Source organism: Kuraishia capsulata, genomic scaffold (assembly GCF_000576695.1).
Source record: "Kuraishia capsulata CBS 1993 genomic scaffold, Kuraishia_capsulata_scaffold_1, whole genome shotgun sequence".
NCBI classification, from domain to species: domain Eukaryota; kingdom Fungi; phylum Ascomycota; class Pichiomycetes; order Pichiales; family Pichiaceae; genus Kuraishia; species Kuraishia capsulata.
Genome location: NW_019172950.1, coordinates 1,621,793 through 1,641,536, shown reverse-complemented (window position 1 = coordinate 1,641,536; position 19,744 = coordinate 1,621,793). Strand labels below are relative to the sequence as shown.

Genomic DNA, 19,744 nt, shown 5'->3' with positions numbered 1-19,744 from the left:
GAGTGGACCATACTGATTAGCCTTAGCTGAGGAAACTTCAAGGATTTAGCCCTTGCAAAAACCTTGAGAGACATCCATTCGAAGAATAGCTGGAGAGATATCTTGGGCCGGGGGTAGAGTCATTGTAGTGAGGCGTGCCCAAACAAACAAAGGGCTCACAACCAGAGCCCTGTTATTTGGCGTACAGCTTTCAAGGCTCGCATGCTGATCCAATCCTCTTCACCAACTTCAGCCATGACTGAATCGGTGGAGGCGCTTCGCCAGAGAATCCAGGAGGAGCTGGTAGCGTCCGGGAAGTACGACGAGATATCGAACCTCCTGAAGCTGAAGCTTATTGACTCTGGTTGGTACGACAAGGTGAAGTCAATGGCACAGGTGCAGGCCAGCAACGAGGCCAACCCGACCTTTGCGACCCTTTCCAAGAAATTAGAGCCAAAGGCGATGGGTAAGTGGAAAAAGTTTATGAATCGTCTAATTTGGTTTTTCATGCTAACTTTCAATCAGAAATGGTTCCTGAGGCTGTTGAGAGAGAGGCTCTTATCAAGATCAAGCAATTCTTGGACTCGGTGGTCGAGTAGTGTTACGATGTACAATAAAGAAATACATACAAAATTATTTTACAAACTTGGTGAATGTTTATTTTAGCGTAAAGGTGGCGCGGAAGGGAAAAGAAGATGAGAGAGGTAATAGCCAAGAAGGCTTCGAATAAGAATACTTCGAAAGCAAATAAAGCTTAGACATGGGCATTGAAATCTTTTTTCTTTTTGAAGTTCATCAGCCTCACATCTCTCAGGCCTCTTTGACATCCTCTGAAGCCTTCTTAGGCTCTTCTGAAGTTTCCTTTGCTTCAGCTGACTCAGGCTCCTTTACCGTCTCCTTCGCAGTCTCTGTTGAATCGTTTGGTTCTTCAGGCTCGGCTGTTTCAGAAGCTATGGACTCCTCATCTGCCACTGTCTCGATTGGATTTCCTTGCTCCACCACAGAGGCTTCTTGTTCTACGACCACCTCAGGCTCCACTGGCTCACTAGGCTCAGCGGCCTCAACAGGTTGAGCAGATTCGGCAACCGCTGGCGCAGACTCTGACACCGGCTCAGCAACCTGTTCTGGAACGGCATCAGCAGCCGGCTCAGATGCTGCAATTGGGGTTACAGCTACTTCAGCGGTTTCCACTTGCTTAATCTGAGATTCCTCTGGGTGAACAGGTTCTTCGACTGGAGCCTTCTCATTTTCGTCATCGTCATCGTCGTCGTAGTCTTCATCCTCTTCAATCTTGCGCAATGGCGCCTCGACAACCTCTGGCTCAGGTGCGGCAACCTCTTCCTTTGCTTCTTCCACAGGCTCTGGATCTGCCTCTGGTGGTTTCAAATCTATCGTTGGCTCTTTGTGCTCTTCGACCGGTTGTGAGACTGCCTCAGGAGCGGGATTTACCGACTCTCCCCCCACGGGCACCGCAACCGGTGGTAGCTGATCCACTGGTGCAGAAACCACTGGTGCTGGAGCCACCGGAGTAATCTCAGCAGCCTCTTCGCGCTTCTTACTCTGACTGTTAGACTTCTTATGCCTCTTCAAAGCAGGCTCATCTGACGCAGGACCTGGATTCTCCTTTTCATTTGGAACGTTAAGCGGCTGAGGAGAAAAGTAGCCATCCGTACCCGGAGCAGGCACAACCGGAGCAACAGTAATAGGTGCATTCAGCGATGCTATCACTTGCTCAGGTGGGAATGACCCAGCCTGCTGTTGCTGCAGAATGGGCAGCTCGGCTGGAGGAGGAGGAGGAGGCAACGCGTGTGGACCGTGTTGGAGTTGTTGCAACGCTGGTTGAGCCGCCTGAGCTTCGCCATAAGGGGGAGCCCCTTTCATCATCGTTGTAGGTAATCTTGGAGCCTGTTGCTGAGGTGGGGGAGGTGGAGGACCCTTTCCTCCCTCGCTCTCGTACTTCGTCAACTGGTTCAACCTCTCTTGAATATGTGGATTGTTGGGGTCAAGCCTGGCAGCGTGCCTATAGGCATCAAGTGCATCGGCCACTTGGTTATTGCAAGTCTCGTATAAAGTACCGAGATCGTACCACACTTCGGAGATGTACGGGTTTAGGCGGATGGCGCGGGTGTACGCATCGAGAGCATCCTTGTACTGAGTAATCTTGTAGTACAAGACTCCGATAGAGCACCAGAAGGTTGGATTCCTCGAATCGCGGTTCACTGCCTGCTGGAAAGACTCATAGGCATTGGCATAGTCGTGCCTGGACATGTGCACTCTTCCGAGGTGGTACCAAGTGTGAGCATCTGTGGTGTCAAGGTCTGCACTCTTCTTCAACAGAGCAAGTGCCATATCGAGATCGTGGAAAGAAGTAGTTTCCTGGGCATACAGACAACCTAATTGCTGCAACACCTTGGAGTGTCTTGGGTTTGCCTGGAGGACCCTCTCGTAGGCGTCTTTGGCACCGTTGAAGTCATGCTGTTGCTCAAGAACAGCACCAATCTGGAACCAGACATCTGTCTGAGTGAGAGGAGATGGTGGCATTGGCAAGATATACTTGAAGCACTCAAGTGCCTGTGCAAGTTTACCCTGGAGCTTGTAGATGATTCCGAGACGGAAGTAGATCTCGTTGGCCTTATCAAAATTGGGGTCCATCTCAAGAACACGCGCAAAGGCTTCCTCAGCATACTCAAGAGAGCCGTAACGGTCATATAATATACCGATACCATGCCACAGCTTTGGAACATTCAGGTTCTGGAGGTTGAGCAGGGCCTGCTGGTAGGCAGCGTAGGCGCTTTGAAGATCATCAAGCATGAGGTAGCAGTGACCGAGCAAACCCCAGGTTTCACCATTATTCGTATCAGTCGAAAGTGCACGATGGTATAGCTCAGCAGCCTTTCCGAAAGCATCGCGCGAGCGGTAAAGGTTGGCCAGGTTGGTCAGGGCTTTTGCGTTGTTAGGAGAGTGCCTCAAAGCATTGTCATAGGCTGATGCGGCCTTATCAGCATCACCTATGGCATCAGCAAGCGACCCGACAGCAATCCAGGTCTCAGCATTGGCCTCGCCAAAAGGCCCAGTAGGACGTTGGTCAACATGGCCGTTGGTCTGCGCAGGCACCAGCGAGGCGGGCTGCATGGAGGCCGTTGTGTTCATCTTTGTAAAGCTGTTCAATCAATAAAAAAAACACCTGTCGCACGGGGTTCAAAGAAAGTACCAGGTGGATCGTGGGAATCTGGATATTAAAGACACTTGTTGATGGATAGAAGGGGGAGGAACAAAGGGCTGGAGAGAGACGGAGGTGTGTTTTTTCCGGGCCTCGCTTTAGTAAAGCCGGCCGTACACACTCCCTTCAATCTTGGCGAGCGCCGTTGGGGTAATTGTAGTGCACAACCCATAAAGACCCCCAACGAAGAATTAGTGCGCCACATGCGGCGCAGTAAGTGAGGCTGGTTTTTTGGGGCGTCTGGTTCAAATAAAGAACAAGGTCCACAAAGAGGCAAAGAAGATCAGCACTGATTGGACATGAAAGTGATTTGGAAGCACCAAACTGGAGTCGAAGGAACCTGCAAAGTGGCACAATCAGATCAAATAACCCAAACATCCGGAAACGAGGGCCTGAAGGGATAGGAGGGAAGATCAAGAGGACGGAAACCATTCACAGGACACAACATGGGAATGTTGTAAGTCATAAGCGGGAGGCAATCAACAAGTATCGCGCCCATAGCAAAGTTGGACCACTGGTAAGAGACGAATATGTAACCTATAGTGTAAACACCTGCATGACGGTTGCTAGTATCTTATTCTATTTAAGTCTAACATATGGTTTTGCTGTAACGAAGTGTATCAGTTTGTTTCAGAGAGGTAATGTCCGGGGGAAAGGTAGTGCAAACAGCTAAGATCTATGTTTTGTCACAGCACACGACTCAAAACCAAATCCTCAGAAACGGCTAGATAGGAGTCACCTTCAAGACGACCTGCGCGTATCGTTACTGATGTCCCGTTTGCCAGCAATTTGATACCGGTATTGTCATTGGAGATTACCAGAGAGGACCCTACAGCCGCAGTGGGTCCATTCACCCTGCCCTCGGCAAGGTCAGATAACCGTATTTGAGGCACAGCTTGCTCTTCGTACTCTGTAACTTCGTCGAGTAATCGATTGAGTAAATTGGTCAAGACACAGTAGCTTCGCAGATCATCAACTATTTGCTGCAGTTGCGTCACATCCGACAGCATCACCTTGTGGAGCTTGACGAATCGCGAACCCACAATCGCCGAGATCCTGAGCCTTCGGCTATTCAGTGAGTATTGGGTATATAATCCGGAATTAAGCTCACCTATCATTCTGTCAATAGGACTAGGGTCAAGAATCCGGCCGTTGTAGTCGTTGCTGTTGTCGCTGGCTATGAACTCACACCTGGTTCCCCACTTGGCAACGAGCCCTTCAGGCACCCATACACATGGAAGCAGTTCAAGAACAAGTGTAGCCATTCGGGAGACGTGTCCAGGTGTCAGCAACCACTTGCCATTCTCGAACCACACATCTGGGAACTTTTCGTCGACCAATGGGGCGTCTTCCGATGCGACAGCGACTTCTGAAGCCGATTCCGCATTGGGTTCCGCCCTCGTTTCCAGTTCCATTTTTTCCATAAACTTGAAATGAATATGAAACTGACCAGGATTGTAGCGAGATCTGTCTCGGGCTTCAATCCATCGCCTAATCCTCCTAGTGTTTTCCCAGTACTTTAAGAATACTCCCACTTTTCCGTCACGGTTGATCTCAATCTTACCGATACCTGCATATCCATCTTTCAGATCCTTAAGTTTATCAGCAGAAACTTCGCAGGCGACTTTCAACTGGTATTGGGCCACACAATCCAGATTATAGGCCAACTTGTGGAGGAAGTTGAATAAATCAAGCGGACTCGGCTCAGACAATCGGTCCAATTGCGCCAAAGTGCGAAGATTACGGTTAAAAGAATCCAATCTTTCACATCGCAGATTTTCCAGAAGAATGTGTTCGATATTGGGACTTGTAGCAGGGTTGAGAAAGTCCAGTTGTGCAGAACCCAGAGGCGCAATTGCAACTGCACTCGAAATCGAAACACTCGATACAACACCTGCCTGGAAATCAATATCAATCAGCACAATCTTGCCAGAGAGCGATAGCCGTTCAACCGGAGGGACTGTGCCGCTGATAGCATCTGCAAACGTCTCGAATCCGTACAGATTGGAGAGCCGTTTGATTCCGTCAATGCTGACAAGTCCAGGCCGTTTTTGGAGAATCTCAGAGATCTCTGAAATGGGTAGAACCAGTTCGGTATCTATTCCTGACATTTATTGGGGGTTGAAAGATGGGCAAACGGTGTTGTCAGTGGTGTTCAACTGAATACCACAAGAAGTGGAGAGAGATGGGCTCTTGTAAATCGGAAGTCACGTGACAAATTTCAGTTACTCTCTCTGGTGTTATTCTCTAACGCCTACGCACCGAAATATTGCTTCAAAAAGTGTGATTTCTTGCCTATTTACATTTTAACTCCCAAGTGGATGGCAGCAACTCCAAATGTGAGGTTTTCATAGCCCTTTCCTGGTACATAGAAACCGGCCTTGCGGATCATTCCAGCGAAGTCCTCCTGAGGTGGGAACCTCTGGATACTCTCAACGAGATATTGATAGGATTCTCTGTCGTTTGCAACCAATTGACCCATCAGAGGCAATACAGAGAAGGAGTAGGCCTGGTATAAGTAGTCCAAAGCCGGGTTATCGACGTGGGAGAACTCGAGACAGGCAAAGATTCCACCTGGTTTGAGCACACGGTACGCAGCATTCAAACCGGCTTGGATGTTGGTGAAGTTACGGATTCCAAAGGCAATTGTGTACACGTCTTTCGAGTTATCCTCGATTTTGTCCAAAACCTCACCGTTCTGCTCGAGGAAAGAGACTCTTCCAGACTGGGCATACGGCGTGGAAAGCAATCTTTTTTGGCCCTCAAGCAGCATATCCGCATTGATATCAGCAATAGTAATTTTTGACTGAGTGTCGTGGAACTTATCCCGCGCGTGGTCCAACAACCCGTATGCAATGTCTCCGGTACCTCCAGCCACATCCAGGAACTCCAACGGTTTCTCTGATCCAGGGCGCATCCCGCAATCAAGCTTCTTGATCAAATGGTCCTTCCATAATCTATGCACACCCACTGACATAATATCATTCATGACATCGTAACTGGAAGCGACCGACGAGAACACTCCCTTGACGAGTCTCTCCTTATCCTCTTCACGAACGGTTTTGAACCCAAAATGGGTTGTCTTGTCGATGTTTGCAACCGACAAAGAGGTAGAGAATTGTCTCTTGAAAGGGCTCAGGCTTGCTTTGAATGGCCTCATCTTTTGATTGCTGAGAGTGAAGATTGAGGAAAAGGTCTGTAAGAGGCCGGAGACGCTTTCAAGTCTTGCCGACTCCTTCGATGGCTGGAATGTGCAAAACCCAATCACGTGCACCAACAATAACACCGCCGCACGTTTTTGGAAGGGCGTCAAAAAGTCCACACTAGATCCGACTAGGAACACCTTTTCCGGTTAAAAATCTCAGAAAGGCCACTCAGAATGAAGCTGAGTGCACTTAATATACTGGTGTGCATAACTAAACTTACAATGGCGAGTGTGATCCCAGCTGGAGGTTTCGGCGCTTACAAAGCCTCGCAGACAATGCAAGAGTCGCAGACGCTGATGGAAGAATTGCGCTCGATGAACATTGATTGCGAGAAATGGAGCGGAAACAAAGGAAAATCTGTGGTTTTCCCAAGTGAGATGCTAACCGCAGACACTATGGAGGAATTGGGATTCCACAAGAAAGAGTTGGTGGAGTTGTCTCTTTCGTTCGGTGAAGTGGTGATCCCCCAGGATACCGCGGGACTTTTCCTCTTTAATTCTACGGACACACTCATTGGAGACTCAGTTGATGAGTGGGTACCATTTGCAATGCCAAAGTACGCGCGATTGGTAGATTACCATATGCTGATGCCCTATTCGTACCATAGAGTTGGAACCAAGCTTAGTTTGTTGCAAGGCCACGAGAATGTACTTGAGGCTTCGTACGATATCTCCAATTCTGCACCATTACTAGTGCTCATTTTCCAAAGCGGAAACGAAAATACTGCCAAAAACACCATGAACCTGCCTTTGGTCTCCATTAAGGAATTTGCGGCAGATGGTGACAGAATGATTTCTGAAATGTTCCGCCAATTGGCCAAGAAGTGGATCAGTATTCTAGGATATCGGTCTCTGGTGTCTTCAACGTTTTGCTCAATCAACGTTAGCTTTCCAGCTCAAAGCGCGTGTGTTAAAGTGGGCCAAGACGAGGAGGGATCAGTAACTGTTATGCCAGCCTTTTTCGAGTCCGAATCCATCCAGAAGAGAGAGAACTCGGAGTACGTTATGGACCTTCATGGGATACTTGATGGAAACGCAAAAACACATACACAAGACCAAAGACATTTCTCCAACAACACAGAGACGCTGTACAAGCCACCCTTACCATTCAAGTTTGATGGTGCTCGGAAGAACATTCCACTGGAAACCGTCAGAAACGCACTAGACAAGTCCACTACAGCTGCTGAGCCCGCCAGAGATCCGGCGTTCTCCCAAATTGCAATAGCACGCAAGACCAAGCGAGACAGGACGGAGAAGCCAGGATGTGTTCCGATCACCTGGTACAACGTATTTCACCACAGCATTTTTGGCAAGCCGAAGGATTTCTGCACTGGTCAGTGAGATATCGAGTAGCCAAAGAAGTCGTCACATGTATGGTCAAAGCCATCGCCAAGTCTATAGCTGCTCTACAACTCATTTATAGCCCATCTATAATAACGCAGTAACAACTAAAACAAGTGAATCTGTAGAAGTAAACTTGATGCCAATTTCCCCATCATTATCTTCTATCACGGCTTCATCTGATGCACCAAACTTTGTGCATCTCAAAGTGATTAACTTTTAAGTATCTAATTATTATTTCAAACTGTACCACTGCATTAATAACTGCATGGAAAGCCAATATTTATATCCGAGCTACCTCTCTATAGATTGCAACGGTCGGAGATAACTGAGCCTCACGCTCGAAAGGACCGAGCTCGCCGAACCTGGCCGATGGCGTTTCCATTTTAGGCCAAATCGAAAAAGTACTTAAGCCGTACCTCATATCCTCATCAAAGATCTGTCTTTGCTTCGGCATCTACAGTGTCCCATCAAACATTACTCCTCAGTTTTTCTGAAATGGCATCTAACCTTCCTTCCCAGTGCTGTGTGAACTTTACGTTCCATGCGGGCGAACCCAAAGGCTCCATTGAAGAGATCTATGGTAACAAAGTGACATATGTCAGTGGGGACGTCAGCAACAAGATTGTGATTATCTTCACAGATATTTACGGAGTTCGTTTCAAGAACGTCCAATTGATTGCTGACCGCTTTGCTGCCGAAGGTTACTATGCTCTTATTCCGGATCTCTTTCAGGGGGAGATTTTCACCGCCGGCTCCCCCATTGAGGAGCTTTATGCCTTTGTCGGGAAACATGCCCCAAATGCAACCACTATTGCGTCCGATTTCATCAGCAAGCTTAAGGCTGATATTCCTGAGGCCAAAATTCACGGAATTGGCCATTGTTTTGGAGCCAAGGTTGTGATTCCAGGTCTTTCTGAGTCCGGATTGGTTGATGTAGGTGCTGTGGCTCACCCTTCGCTGGTGACCATTGAAGAAGTTTCCCAGATCAAGAAACCACTTTTGATTTCTGCTGCGGAGTTGGATCCAGCCTTTACTGTTGAGCTCAGACACCTTACCGAAGCCAAGCTGATCGAGATTGGTGCTGAATATCAGATTACGTTGTTCGCTGGTGTCGAGCATGGTTTTGCAGTCAAGGGCGACATGGAGGTACCCAAGATCCGCAAGGCTGCCGAGAAGGTGATCCTTGATCAGTTGTACTTCTTTGACAACTATTAAGCGAGAGAGCGAAAGAAAGAGAGTATGCGTGGATTGGCAAAGATGATCATTTCGGAGATCTTAATCTTCTTCTGGATCGCCTTTTAGATCGCCGTCCCTGTATGCAAAGTTTGATTTTGGGTTCTGCTAGGCTTTTACTTGTTATCTTGAAGCTTTTGTGCTTGAGTTTCCCCACTAACTGAGATAGAACACTCATACATTAGAGTTCTTTATTTTAGACGTTAATTTATTCAGTGCTACTTATACTTAACTTACACTTTTCATTGTCTTTCACTTAAATCACCCTATGGGAGCCTTTTTTTGATCTATATTCGACTTAAATATCCGTACATTTGATCTATTCCACAGTACCCTCTTATCTGAAATACTGGGACAACAATTCTCAGGCCCAAAATATCCATCCTCTTTAATCAAAATCCTTTTTATTGTTACATCATATCCACCGCACATCCTTTCCATAACCACGGTTGTAGTCGTATGTGGTTGAGTCCTCAAAGGGAGCGGCCTGGCGACTGTAGCTGTCACCCAAAACGGCACTGGATGGCTCGACGGGACGAGCAGCCACAGAGGAAACATCACTAACTTGGCGCTCAGCAAAAAGCTGGTGAGTAGATGAGTCCTCCGACGAACCAAGAGCTGCCTGGTCCACGAGCATTGAGTCGCGATCGTGGCCACGCATAGCAGTTGCACCGAGAGCAGCAAGCTCAAAGTCTGGTTCCTTTTTCTCAGAGTCATTGTGTGGCAAGAAGGACACACGGTCGTCACGCATTGGCTGGTAGCGCGTGTCTGGGTTCTTACGGACCAATGCGAGTACACACGTCACAATCGTAAATATCAACAGCACCAGCGCAAACACAGCATTGAGCACAAAGTAAACCACGGCGGCAATCGACGAGACTGCAGATGGTTGCTTGAAGATGTTGGAGTAGAACAGGTAGAACACAGAGTTCAAGAGGTTGATCAGTCCGATCAAGATGTTGAAAACGTTGGTACGCTTATCCATGAACGGCCTGAACACACACAACGATATGAAGTAAAACAGCTCCAGGACGAAAATAATCACCGCCTGGGCCTTACCCTGAGTCTGCAAGACTGCCACAATGAGCGACTTGATGAGGGCATAGCAGAGCGAAACAGACAGCCACCAGTACTTATCAGCACGATACTGAACGTACAAGAAGCCGAAACGGTTCAACAGTTTCGCATCTCCAAAAAGCAGGTATGCCGGGTTATTGTAGTACTTGGTGGACTTCCAGCCAATCAAGAGAAGACGAATCGCAGCCTGGAACAATAATAGCACTGCCACAACAAAAATGACAATGGCCACAACCACACACGCAGCAGAGTCGTGACGAGTACATTCCCACAAACAAAGGAGTACAAGTTGGGGGAATGCGATCAAATAGAGACGGTAAAGAGTTCCCTTGATAACAGTTGTCCAGTCCTTGCGGTATCCGTGAAACTTGTTTGCGGGAATCGCGTTTGTGCGAATAAGAAGCTCAACAAATGCCTTAAAGAAGGAAAGAATTACCAACAGAAAGAGAGCAATAATAAGGAAGAACGTGATTCCTGTCAAGAACAGGTTTGAAATCTCAATGTTGGCAAGATATGCAACACGCTGGATTCCGCGCAGGACCAAAATTTTGTCCCCCACATCGGAGTCGGACTCGTTAGTTGTGTAAAGAGATGTGTCACTCTCAACATCCTCATCACGCTTGAAGAGGTGTGAAAAACGAAGTAACTTCTGAACCGAAATTGACAAGGCAGACTTGTTTGCGATTGTCGAGGTGGAAGTACCGCCTGTGGCCTGGACGAACCAAAAGAATATGTTTTGCATGAAACCAGTTTCGATGATTCCCATGGTCCACTGGAAATTCTGAGCCCAAGACATGGCGATCGGAGGCACACGGGCCACAGCCATCATGGAGATCAGTGCCAAAGATTGAAAGTAGATGAACAGGGACACCGCGTTGGAGGCAATATGGGCTGCTGTTGAGGAGTGGCCCATGATCGAGACAAAACTCGAGATGATAAGGCCAAACCCGGACACGGCAGCAATTGGCCATGAAGCGTACTTTGTCTGGACAGATCTTCCGTTCGAAAGAACAGCCTCAATACACGCCAGAGGCTGGGAGTTGTTGGTAGTCGAATATACCATAACCTTGACGGTCGCGTCCAGATCTGGCACCGTGAATCCGATTCCTGGGATCTGATCCACAATGGAGCTTGAGATCTGATACGAGGAGTCAACATCAATGTGGCCAGACGTGAGCGGACAAATCGTCTTATAATTGAGCGAACATAGGTTTATGGTCTCGGTCAGAATCGTAATTCCGTAGACGATCAGCTCGACTTCAGCCTTGACTTTGTCACTGATTGTGGAGATTCCCGATATATCAAACGTTATCGAGTGGTTAGCTGGTGTGTACTTTGCTTCAAAACGAGATGCTGAGAATTGCGAATTCTCCATGCATGTCAAAAGAGAAGACGCCTTGATGTACTTCTCAGCTCTTGCGCATGATATGAGCGCAAGAAATGCCAGCCAAAACTTCATCAAATTCCCCGAAAACATGTGTGCACCGATCCAGGACTTGTTGGCAAGCAGTCAGGAGTTTATAAGAAAACAAAATGACTTGTGGAGGGCGCAGGATCAAAAGTCGAAGAAAAGAAGAAAATAGGGACGACAGCAAAAGCGAGTGAAACAAAGGAATGTGGTGATGTGGACACAATTGGATGGAAGCACGACCCACAGCCTTGTTCCAAATATAGAATCGAATACGGAAAGAGAAACGATAACATGCAATAATATATTACTTTGGGGAGACTTTAAGTAGCAAGAACACATTATATGACATGCTTGGATAAATTATTGAACTTCAAATCTTGGATTCTTTGTTGAGCGATTGTGCGGTCATCTTAGACATTACTCTGAAGATCTGAAGGCTAAGTCTAGCCAAAGAAGGCTGAATCGAAGCTAGTGCAAAACACGAAAACAGATGAGATTACGTCATGCACGCAAACCGTCGTTCCCATAAGAGAAAGCGACATTGTCTGGTTTAGGCGCTTTTGTTTATTTTGACACAGTGCTGGGGGTAAAATTTTGAAGGTATTGATAAGGCACTGGAAAGACATGATACAAAATGTGTGAGTTCATGGATGTACTTGGACGAATGTCTGTTGTCCTGCTTCTGATCTGGTTTCAAGAGCTCATCAGAGTTCACAAGTCCATAGACGGCAACAAAACACACTAAACACAACCGAATAGATAAGTGATCGATAGCGATGATGATACAGTGTGCTTAAAAGCATTTTGGCCGTCAATCAAACAAGCCATTGCTCGTGTTGTTCAGAGATGTCTGTCGAAATCCCCAGTTTTGTTACTTAGCTAACAAAATGTGCGGCGTATGGATTGATTCCAGTACGACCTCAGCGATTGATATGAAGCAGACAATCAGCAGACACTCTATCATAGCCCTGACCACATCATTTATGCGACCTTGACGCTCAGCCGGTCCAGAGGAGATACATCCCTTGTTTTATTTATTTTATTCTTTCGTTAAGCTTACAACGCCAAATGGTCTTCCGCCGGGTCCACCGCGGCCCCCAACAAACCCCCTTCCCCGCGTTTTTAAACCCCCTCCTCTCGGTCATGCACGCCTTTGGACCGAACCCTTTAAAGTATATATGACTGTCATAACCAACCATTCTCTTCCTTTTTTCCTATTGTTCTCCGGATTTTTCAAGATACTTCAAGATCCAATTCCTTGCAATGCCAGAATCCACCGATCACCTCACACATGTTGAGGCCATCAAGCCACCCGCAGGCTTTCTGGAGAGACACCCTTCTACCCCGTTTCTAGCTGATTTCGAGGAGTACAAGAAGCTATATCGCCAAAGTATTGACGATCCGGAGACCTTTTTCGGAAATATGGCACGGGAACACTTGTCATGGTCAAAGCCATTCGATCAGGCCCGTTATCCCCCCGGTACCGGCTTCCAGAACGGCGATGCTGCTGCTTGGTTTCTAGGTGGTGAACTGAACGCCTCCTACAACTGTGTGGACAGACACGCCATTGCGAATCCAGACAAGCCTGCCATAGTTTACGAGGCAGATGAGCCCGGTGAGGGTCGGGTTATCTCTTACGGGGAATTGCTCAAAGAGGTCTGTCAGATCGCCCAGGTGTTGACTGCTTTGGGGGTCAAGAAGGGTGACACAGTTGCAGTTTACCTGCCAATGATCCCAGAGGCATTGGTCACGCTACTCGCAATTGCCCGTATTGGAGCAGTTCATTCTGTGGTTTTTGCGGGATTTAGTTCCGGATCTCTCAGAGACCGCATCAACGACGCTAACTCCAAGGTGGTGATCACTACGGACGAGTCCAAACGTGGTGGAAAGGCCATTGAGACCAAGAAGATTGTCGACGAGGCTCTCAAGTCGTGTCCTCAAGTTCATAATGTTCTTGTATTCAAGCGTACCGGGAACCAACACATTCCGTGGACGGACTCTCGTGATCTTTGGTGGCACGAGGAGAAGCAGAGGTATCCTCCTTACGTAGCCCCAACCCCTGTTCAGGCCGAAGACACCCTCTTCCTGCTGTATACATCTGGGTCCACCGGAAAACCAAAGGGAATCCAACACACCACTGCTGGGTACCTTCTTGGAGCTCTTCTCACCACGAAATATGTGTTTGACGTTCACCCGCAAGACGTTCTGTTCACTGCTGGTGATGTGGGCTGGATTACCGGTCATTCATATGTGGTATATGGGCCTTTGCTAAACGGTGCAACCACAGTGGTCTTCGAAGGAACTCCGGCGTACCCAAACTACTCCCGTTACTGGGACGTTGTTGATCAACACAAAGTGACCCAGTTCTATGTGGCGCCTACTGCTTTGAGACTTTTGAAACGGGCAGGCAGCTCCCATGTGGAGAAACATGACTTATCGTCTTTGCGTGCCCTTGGATCTGTTGGCGAACCAATTGCACCAGAAGTGTGGGAATGGTACAACGAGCATGTTGGTCGCGGAAAGGCGCACATCTGTGATACATACTGGCAAACTGAAACCGGTTCCCATATCATTACTCCGCTTGCCGGAGTCACCAGCACCAAGCCTGGCAGTGCTTCTTTCCCCTTTTTTGGAATCGACCCGGTGATCTTGGATCCGACCACTGGCGAGGAACTTACAAGTACCGTGGCTGAAGGTGTTCTTGCAGTGAGATCGCCATGGCCTTCCATGGCAAGATCAGTCTGGGGTGACTACAACAGGTTCTTGGACACGTATCTTCGTCCATACCCAGGTTTCTACTTCACTGGTGATGGAGCTGCCCGTGACAAAGACGGTTTCTTTTGGATTCTCGGAAGAGTCGATGATGTGGTCAATGTTTCGGGCCACCGGTTGTCTACAGCTGAGATCGAGTCTGCTCTCATTGAGCACCCTCTAGTTGCTGAAAGTGCTGTTGTTGGTTTCCCAGATGAGCTGACCGGAAGTGCTGTTGCTGCGTTTGTGTCTTTGAAGCACAAGAACCTGGAAGACGTCGCTGAAACCAAAAAGGAGCTTGTGATCACCGTTCGTAAGGAGATCGGACCATTTGCTGCTCCCAAGCTGATTCTGCTGGTGAACGACTTGCCTAAGACTCGTTCGGGAAAGATCATGCGTCGTATTCTACGTAAGATTCTCGCACATGAGGAAGACCAGCTTGGCGATATCTCCACGCTTTCAGACCCAACAGTGGTCAAGCATTTGATTCAAGTCGTGCACGAAAACTTCCCACATAGGTGAAAATGGTGGTTTGCTGGAATTGGATTCTTGCTCCGTAATATTTGTCTAAGAGAGAAGCCTTATCTGAACATGTAAAACCCCTAACCCCAGAGATTGTAGTGTACTCCAATGAGTGCGGGGGAAAGGTCAAGGTTGGCATCAGCAGGTATTAGAGACCTGAGATACCAAGATAGCTAGCTATAATCAGCAGCCTTTGGCATAAGAGCCAGATTGGTGCCAATAAAGGCTAATCAGTATGCATACAAAGGTAGTGTATAAATCAAATGGATGCCGCACTTTAGCGCCACACAAGTTCACGCGTCCTATCAAAGCTTTCTTTCTTCTTCTTTCCTTCATGGCCTCTCCTTTGATCTCGTGATGGATGACAAGCCGATCGTGGCACGGTCCAGTTCGGATGCGTTCTGGTCGTCACTTGGTGACTCTGAGCTGGTGGACTTTGTGAATGCTCTGAGTCAGCGCAAGAGAGAGGACAACGATGAAGAGCAAAAGGGTCAGGAAAAAGACGAAGAAAAGAATGATGCCGAGGATGAGATTGATTTAACATTACCAGATGAAGTGTGGAACAACAGTTTTACTGAAAACAAGAATATGGGGGGTGTAGGCGATGATATTCTTGGGTCACTTACATTAGCACAGAAACCTAATGTAAGCCCCGAAGAGGTCTCACAAGAGGTCGCTCGAAAGGTTTCTCAAGAGGCTTCCCAGCAAGCTCCAGATGATCCTGAAGATTTGAATCACGAAGAGCCCGAATTTGGTGATATGTCTCATTACTTCAAGAACAAGCGTTTTATGCAACAGAAAGCAGACGAAGATTATGTGGAATGGCTATCAAAGCGAAACGGAGGCAAGAATCCGAACCTTGCGATCTTCGAAGGATGTATCATATACGTTAATGGAAGGACGGATCCGGATATTGAACAACTTCACAAGATGATAATTGTTCATGGAGGAACATTTCTCGCCTTTTTGGGATCCAAAGGAAGTGCGACTCACATAATTGCCTCTAACCTGACCCCTCGAAAGCGGATTGAATTTCGCAACTACAAAGTTGTCAAGCCAGAGTGGATTGTGGAAAGTATAAGAGAGAACAGAAGGTTACCATGGTCTGATTATCAGCTGATTGACAATGATTATGGCCAAGCAAAGATTGGATTCGCGAGGGAAAACGAAAGGACTGATGTCGCGTTGAATGCCAAACATCCTGGATTCCTAGAGCAGTTTTTCTCGAGGTCTAGACTTCATCATCTTAGCACTTGGAAGGCAGATCTCCGCGCGGAGCATCTTCAACGTGCGCTTGAGGAATCGAAAACAAGGCCGAAGCGCGTGTATTCGAAGCGTGCGATTCTCCATATTGATTTTGACTGTTTCTTTGCAGCAGCGTCTTCTTTGAAGCAACTTCCAAACGCAGAAGATTTCAGATCAAAACCTATTTGCGTTACCCATGGAGGGGCCCATGCCGATGTTGCTAGTTGCAACTATGTTGCGCGAAAGATGGGAGCCAAGAATGGGATGTGGCTTGAAAAGGCTCAGCAGATGTGCAGTGGCCAGCTTATTTGTCTGGAATATGACTTTGACGAATATGAAAGAATATCGAAGTTGTTTTATGATTGTTTGCTGGCTACCAAACCACATTCGTTATTGCCGGTTTCTGTTGATGAAGCTCTTTTGGATGTCTCAAACATAGCAGAAGAACATGACTTGGAAGAGTTCATGAGCGATCTGAGACAGAAGATTTGGCTCGCTACACATTGCACGGTCAGTGCTGGATGTGCTCCTAACGTACTATTGGCAAAACTGGCCCTACGAAATTCTAAACCCGACGGTCAACTGTCTATTTTGAACTACAGTGAAGATGAAATACTGAAGTTTCTAAATCCAGTGGATATCAGGGACTTACCAGGAGTGGGATATAGTGTTCAGAAGAAGCTAATGGATGAGTTCAACGCATCCAAGTTTACACTCGCGAACCTCCGCAATGTTGATAGACAGAAACTGGTCGATATGCTCGGAGTAAAGACAGGCGCCACACTCGCAGAGTATTCAAGGGGATTAGACAGCACCAGCATTGATATTGCTTCAAATCCGGATGAGTTTACAAGGAAAAGCATATCCATTGATGTCAATTGGGGAATTCGCTTTGATACGATTGTCGAGGTGGAAACTTTCCTCGTCGAATGTGCAAAAGTGCTCAGTGAAAGACTTCTGAAGGCCAAAATGTTTGGGTCCCAATTGACTATGAAGCTAGCAAAGCGCTCTGAAAATGCACCCATTGCACCGCCAAAACATATGGGAATGGGAATGTGTGATTTTGTTTCTAAAAGTGCTCGACTGGGGATTTCCTCCAGAGAACCAGGGATTCTTTCGAGCGAGGCAAAGAGTCTATACAGAATACTGGGTGTGCCACCAGCTGAGCTTCGTGGTATAGCACTTCAGGTGACACGATTAGTAAGTGAAGGTGACAACAGGGAAAACCAGAATCAAATGCGTTTGCCATTTCAGAAAGCGAAAGAGCCACAATTTCCGGGATTGAGTTCTGATCTCAACCCCAACCCTATACCCGCAAAACGTCAGCTTGAACCTAGAAACGCACCGAAAAAAGTGACTCCCGCTGATATTAAGAAAAGAATAAAGGACTTCATGAGCAAGCCTAGACCTCGTACTACAGCTATTGAGGAGCCTGATTTGAATGTGGATCAGATCAATTGGGATGTTTTCAATGAGTTGCCGAAAGAGATACAGATAGAGCTTCAGACTGAGTTTGAAAGAAGAGGTCTGGTTGCCAAATCAACTCCGTTTTCAACTCCCAAAAAGAGAAAAGTACAATCCAGGAAAACACCTTCCCCTTCTAAGGATGGAGGCCAGCAGCAATTACCAGAGTCCTTGGGAGGAACACCACGAAAAGCCGTACTGGAATCGCCATTGAAGAAATGTGGGTCTCCTTCTAAGTCTCCATTCAAAGCGGCATCTAGCACTCCGAATAGGGGTAAATCGATTTCCCCAGAGAAACTTCGGCTAAATGACACAACCATAGATATGGCAATTCTACAGGAACTTCCATCTTCAATACGAAACGACATAGTGAATCAAGCAGAAGCAGAGAAAGAGATGAAGACCACAGAAATGACGCCTATGCAATTAAAAGAAGAGTTGGTTGAATTGCCTAGGCAGAAAATGCAGAGTTACTTTAGAGCCTTAAATATCCCATCTCTTCAAAATCAATGGCAGTTCTCGAAGGTAAAGAGTTTGTTACAGGCATGGATTTCGGCAGGAATTGGCGATTTTGATTCTTCACTATCTGGCTCTTACGGACCTTTGCAGGAGGATTCAGTGGTTGTTTCGGCATATCTTTCCGAATTGTTGTGGGAACATAATGATATCACTCGTGTCATTAGTCTAGTGGAACATATGGAGATTTGCATTCTTGACAAAAAGAATAGGCCAGGTTATGATGAGTGGAAAGAACTAGTCTCAACCTTGGACCAGATGTTGAAAGAATATTTGATTTCAAACGGCTCAAAGGTCAAATATATTTTCTAAAAGAATATGATGATTGTTATCTGGTATGTCAGCTTATTACATATGGGTCTCCTCGAGCTCAAGCACCAGCTTCTCAACATCTTTGTCTTGCTTCAATTCCTTCTCCAAATCTTCCAAAATTACGCCGTCATCTTGCTCGTCTTCCTCTTCAGACTCGTCCTCATCTTCTTCGTCGCTGTCTGGCTCTTCTAGTTCGTCTAGCTCATCCAACTCACCAAAACCTCTCTCTTCGAAGATGGCGGTGATACTGTCAATCTCATCGGTGTCTTCGGCAAACTTGTTACCATTCAATTCCAAAATTTTCAAGTTTGGAAGCCTGGATTTGACAACTTCAACAAGCAAGGGCAATGACTCTTCGTCCAGCTCATTATACTGAAGTTTAAGTGTGGTGAGATTTGGCTTGGAACCGCTCTCAGCAAATGCCTTCACCACGGCCAAGGAACCCTTTGGCTTCAACAAACAATCGTTGAGGTTCAACTCCACAAGCTCGGTCCATGACTCTAGAGCAGCGGCCAAAGCGAGGGATCCTTGAGTGGTGAATGTATTATCTTGCAAGTCCACCACCTTGAGGAACTTGTTGTACTTCAATCCCTGATCAAAGAGTTTGTATATACCAGCTGGTCTGATTCCGTTTTGATAGAGCCTGATAGACTCAAGGCCCTTGTGAGCTTTCAAGCCGATGGCCAAATAATTAACGGAACCGTTTTCCAGTCTATTTCTTCCACAGTAGAATGTCTTGAGAGACTGAGGAGCTTTGGAGTCTTTCGCTTTAGCGGCCGCAAGCTTGTAGAGGGCCTTTCCGATTCTGGCACCAGCAAAGGGTCCCATACCGTTATTGGACAGGATAAGATGCTCCAGAGCTACAACTCTTTCCAGAAAAGATTCTATAGGGTCGATAGTCTGTAGACCGAATGCGTTATCGGAAAGGTTGAGTACTCTCAAGTAAGGACACTTCAATAGAGCAGGCAGAATGTACTCCAACGACCTTGGAATTTCATCCTTGAGTCTTCCTGTGAAGAAATCTGCAAAGTTGACATCCACCAAGGAGTCCTTAGCCTTTTCAATAGATTCAGCTAGCGCCTTGGATGCCTCAACACCAATGGTGTTTCCTGAAAAGTCTATCTTCTTCAATGTAGCGTAGGCGTCCATCTGCTTGAGGAACGGCTCGATGTCCTCAACAGAGTCGAACTTGATGGACTTCCCGGCGATGGAGTAGGTGGCATCCTGGGAAATTCCCAGGTCCAGGTCAAAAGCTGTAGCCATGTCTGTGATTAGTGAAAAATGATGTTTTGAATGAGATACAATAGAAGAGAAAAAGGCCATCACCAACGCCAGATCTAATGAGAGCCTCACACTACCACGAATTACCCGGACCTGATCCAGAAACAACCCAAAGTGACACAGCGAAATGAAAAATCTAACTATACCTGGAGTTTGAGCGGAAAGAGTCGGCATTACACATATA

The 19,744-nt window shown here is 47.0% G+C and overlaps 10 protein-coding genes across 10 annotated transcripts; 5 read left to right on the top strand and 5 right to left on the bottom strand.

The window, feature by feature from the left end:
* Positions 1-234: 234 nt before the first annotated feature.
* On the top strand, positions 235-578 carry KUCA_T00000887001 (uncharacterized protein; the record flags this gene model as incomplete). The annotated part of the gene is made up of 2 exons (XM_022605470.1): positions 235-445; positions 505-578. 2 exons carry the CDS (start codon positions 235-237, stop codon positions 576-578), a joined length of 285 nt encoding a protein of 94 aa, XP_022456935.1.
* A 211-nt stretch (positions 579-789) lies between these two features.
* On the bottom strand, positions 790-3,129 carry KUCA_T00000886001 (uncharacterized protein; the record flags this gene model as incomplete). Its single annotated transcript, XM_022605469.1, has 1 exon — positions 790-3,129. One exon carries the CDS (start codon positions 3,127-3,129, stop codon positions 790-792), a length of 2,340 nt encoding a protein of 779 aa, XP_022456934.1.
* Positions 3,130-3,885: 756 nt separating this feature from the next.
* KUCA_T00000885001 (uncharacterized protein) lies at positions 3,886-5,310 on the bottom strand (the record flags this gene model as incomplete). The annotated part of the gene is made up of 1 exon (XM_022605468.1): positions 3,886-5,310. One exon carries the CDS (start codon positions 5,308-5,310, stop codon positions 3,886-3,888), a length of 1,425 nt encoding a protein of 474 aa, XP_022456933.1.
* Positions 5,311-5,498: 188 nt separating this feature from the next.
* Positions 5,499-6,359, bottom strand: KUCA_T00000884001 (uncharacterized protein; the record flags this gene model as incomplete). Its single annotated transcript, XM_022605467.1, has 1 exon — positions 5,499-6,359. The coding sequence occupies one exon, from the start codon at positions 6,357-6,359 to the stop codon at positions 5,499-5,501; it is 861 nt and encodes a 286-aa protein (XP_022456932.1).
* Positions 6,360-6,578: 219 nt separating this feature from the next.
* On the top strand, positions 6,579-7,745 carry KUCA_T00000883001 (uncharacterized protein; the record flags this gene model as incomplete). Its single annotated transcript, XM_022605466.1, has 1 exon — positions 6,579-7,745. One exon carries the CDS (start codon positions 6,579-6,581, stop codon positions 7,743-7,745), a length of 1,167 nt encoding a protein of 388 aa, XP_022456931.1.
* A 498-nt stretch (positions 7,746-8,243) lies between these two features.
* On the top strand, positions 8,244-8,963 carry KUCA_T00000882001 (uncharacterized protein; the record flags this gene model as incomplete). Its single annotated transcript, XM_022605465.1, has 1 exon — positions 8,244-8,963. The coding sequence occupies one exon, from the start codon at positions 8,244-8,246 to the stop codon at positions 8,961-8,963; it is 720 nt and encodes a 239-aa protein (XP_022456930.1).
* A 433-nt stretch (positions 8,964-9,396) lies between these two features.
* Positions 9,397-11,535, bottom strand: KUCA_T00000881001 (uncharacterized protein; the record flags this gene model as incomplete). Its single annotated transcript, XM_022605464.1, has 1 exon — positions 9,397-11,535. One exon carries the CDS (start codon positions 11,533-11,535, stop codon positions 9,397-9,399), a length of 2,139 nt encoding a protein of 712 aa, XP_022456929.1.
* A 1,197-nt stretch (positions 11,536-12,732) lies between these two features.
* KUCA_T00000880001 (uncharacterized protein) lies at positions 12,733-14,742 on the top strand (the record flags this gene model as incomplete). The annotated part of the gene is made up of 1 exon (XM_022605461.1): positions 12,733-14,742. The coding sequence occupies one exon, from the start codon at positions 12,733-12,735 to the stop codon at positions 14,740-14,742; it is 2,010 nt and encodes a 669-aa protein (XP_022456928.1).
* Positions 14,743-15,099: 357 nt separating this feature from the next.
* Positions 15,100-18,279, top strand: KUCA_T00000879001 (uncharacterized protein; the record flags this gene model as incomplete). The annotated part of the gene is made up of 1 exon (XM_022605460.1): positions 15,100-18,279. The coding sequence occupies one exon, from the start codon at positions 15,100-15,102 to the stop codon at positions 18,277-18,279; it is 3,180 nt and encodes a 1,059-aa protein (XP_022456927.1).
* Positions 18,280-18,315: 36 nt separating this feature from the next.
* KUCA_T00000878001 (uncharacterized protein) lies at positions 18,316-19,542 on the bottom strand (the record flags this gene model as incomplete). The annotated part of the gene is made up of 1 exon (XM_022605459.1): positions 18,316-19,542. The coding sequence occupies one exon, from the start codon at positions 19,540-19,542 to the stop codon at positions 18,316-18,318; it is 1,227 nt and encodes a 408-aa protein (XP_022456926.1).
* Positions 19,543-19,744: the final 202 nt, after the last annotated feature.